The 2,122-nt window shown below is 41.1% G+C and overlaps 1 protein-coding gene across 1 annotated transcript in view; it reads right to left on the bottom strand.

Moving 5' to 3' along the window:
* Positions 1 to 1,732: 1,732 nt before the first annotated feature.
* nr6a1a (nuclear receptor subfamily 6, group A, member 1a) overlaps positions 1,733 to 2,122 on the bottom strand; it is a 22,362-nt gene continuing 21,972 nt past the window's right edge. The window contains exon 9 of the mRNA XM_008284121.1: positions 1,733 to 1,863. Within this exon, the coding sequence (XP_008282343.1) occupies positions 1,733 to 1,863 (131 nt within the window). The remainder of the gene's footprint in view (positions 1,864 to 2,122) is intronic.

Below are 2,122 nucleotides of genomic sequence, written 5' to 3'. Positions count from 1 at the left end.
GACTTAAGCAGTCTGAAATGATCATCTCATACTTAAAAAATAAAGACCATTTTCTATGGCTATTCTTTTTAAAACAATGTGCATATCTGTCACAGAGGGTATGCAAGCCAGGGATAAGTTATCTAAATCTTCTAAATCTAGCCTGGATTCATTGAGCCTGGGTCAATCACACTGAGTCCACTATTAGCCAGGTTAAAGTGATAATAACTCAGATGGTAAACTTGAAGCCAATTTTTCACAAAGGAAATGTCATTTGCTGGTGTTGGGCCAGCCATGCCTTCTGAAACCCTGAGATGCAGATCTGGACCAAGTCTTGGGTCCACACTTTTTTAGATGAGGGTCACGTGGGACTTAAACTGCTCTTGGTCTTGGGTCTGTGCAATATGTTGATTGAACCTAACAAGACCAGAAAACAGTCAACATTCCTCCAAAACTGACGTGAACCATGAATGTAATAACTGGTTTGAAGTCAACAGAAGAAAGAGTTCGACTCTGGCTGGAACTGAACTGCAGGTGATAAACGCTGACTTTTTATGGTTCATTTCAGTTGGTTCAGTGCACTTTAGGCATCTGTTGTTTTGACCCAGGAAGTTTGTGCATTTCTTGTTTTGTGTTTGTTCTAAATATATTGAAGAAATGCGAGATGACACAGACCACACAAAGCCAGTATTGTTACAGTTACAGTGTGTTGAGAGAAGGCTGAAACGTGCCATGTTTCCTGGCACTGAAGGCTGCAGAGCTCAAAAAACGAGCCCTCTGATGAGAAGCATCATGTCTGCTCTATGCATATATGTGAGCACAAGAATGTGTGCAGGTTTAGCAGCATTTAGAATGAAATCTGGCGACATATGTGTCTGTCCAGCAGAGGGTCTCCCCTCTGACACAGATTGATTAATTTCTTATCCTGATCCTTCATTGATAAGAAAGATTTTTGTTGAGCTGTCAGCTCCCTACCCATCAATGGGTGTTTGGAAAAAGCATTGCATAACACTTTGGTCAAGAAAGAAAAACAATAAAACAAAAACAGCAAACCTAGCTATCCTCCCCTTCCCCTGCAATAAAGCCTTACAATAAAGCCCCAGTCTATGATTGTAAAAAATACCCGTATGCTCCTTTTTCAATGATCCCACAGATCCAATAACTGTCACCTTAACTCGTGGAATGTTAAATTGACAAGACCGCCTCCCATAAGCAGGATGTCTGAGAGTCCATGCAGATAAAGTAGCTCAATTTTGCTAAGTAATTTTGCATTTTCAGTGTAACAAAACACTGTTTTTCAAACTGGGATTTATGCAGCTCCTTTGAACATTCTGTTTCTGATTGAGGTGCCAAAGAATCCACAGGGATTGGTTTTAGACTGGGCAACTCTTCATTTAACAGCAAGAAAAGGTACCTGAAAATAGCAACAACATCTTCCTGAGGTAGTCTCAAAACACTCGTCACATGTGTCTAGCCGCCCCGTCTGAATAAAATAAACTCTTTTAAAGTCTAGCTCTAAAATGGCAACACCGAGACATTGAGCAAACTGGATACACACTTGTAAACTCCAAAGACCAATGCATCTACGAGCATTTGTTTTGTACAGAAGCATGTGCACAGTGTAAATCAGCATACATTCAGCTCTGTCGTGTAATAAATATATAAAGAAAAAAGTTACAAAACAACAAACTAGCTGCTTGTCACATTCACAAGAAGGGAGACCAGTCCCTCGACTCGGGCGGTCGGGGAGGATTTAGTTTCCGGAGGAGGTGGTCACACAGGGCGACGGGCCGGTCCTGTAGCTGGTCAGGCTGGATTTGCAGGAGTGCAAGACTGCTTTGAACAAGAGGGGGAGCTGCTCCAGAGGGACATTCACCAGCTTCCCTGCAAAGAAAACCAAAATATACAGCACTTTAACTCAAGATCAGTTTCGCATGGAACATCAGCAAAGAAGGCTTTGTTTTACAAAAACAAAGAAACAATGGCAAAGCTGAAGAAACTCTAATTCATTAGTAAGTGCCAAAGTGTAATTCTTTGAAATTTTAAGATGAATTTATGAAGACAGCAGGCAAATGTGGTGCAAGTTTGTGGGAGTGCATCACTTGAAGATTATACTCTATACAGGTGTGGTAAATAAAGGCAG

The sequence above is a fragment of the Stegastes partitus genome, unplaced genomic scaffold (genome assembly GCF_000690725.1).
Source record: "Stegastes partitus isolate 25-593 unplaced genomic scaffold, Stegastes_partitus-1.0.2 Scaffold347, whole genome shotgun sequence".
Lineage (NCBI taxonomy): Eukaryota > Metazoa > Chordata > Actinopteri > Pomacentridae > Stegastes > Stegastes partitus.
The sequence above is the reverse complement of the archived record's forward strand: the minus strand, read 5'-3'. Positions and strand labels throughout refer to the sequence as shown.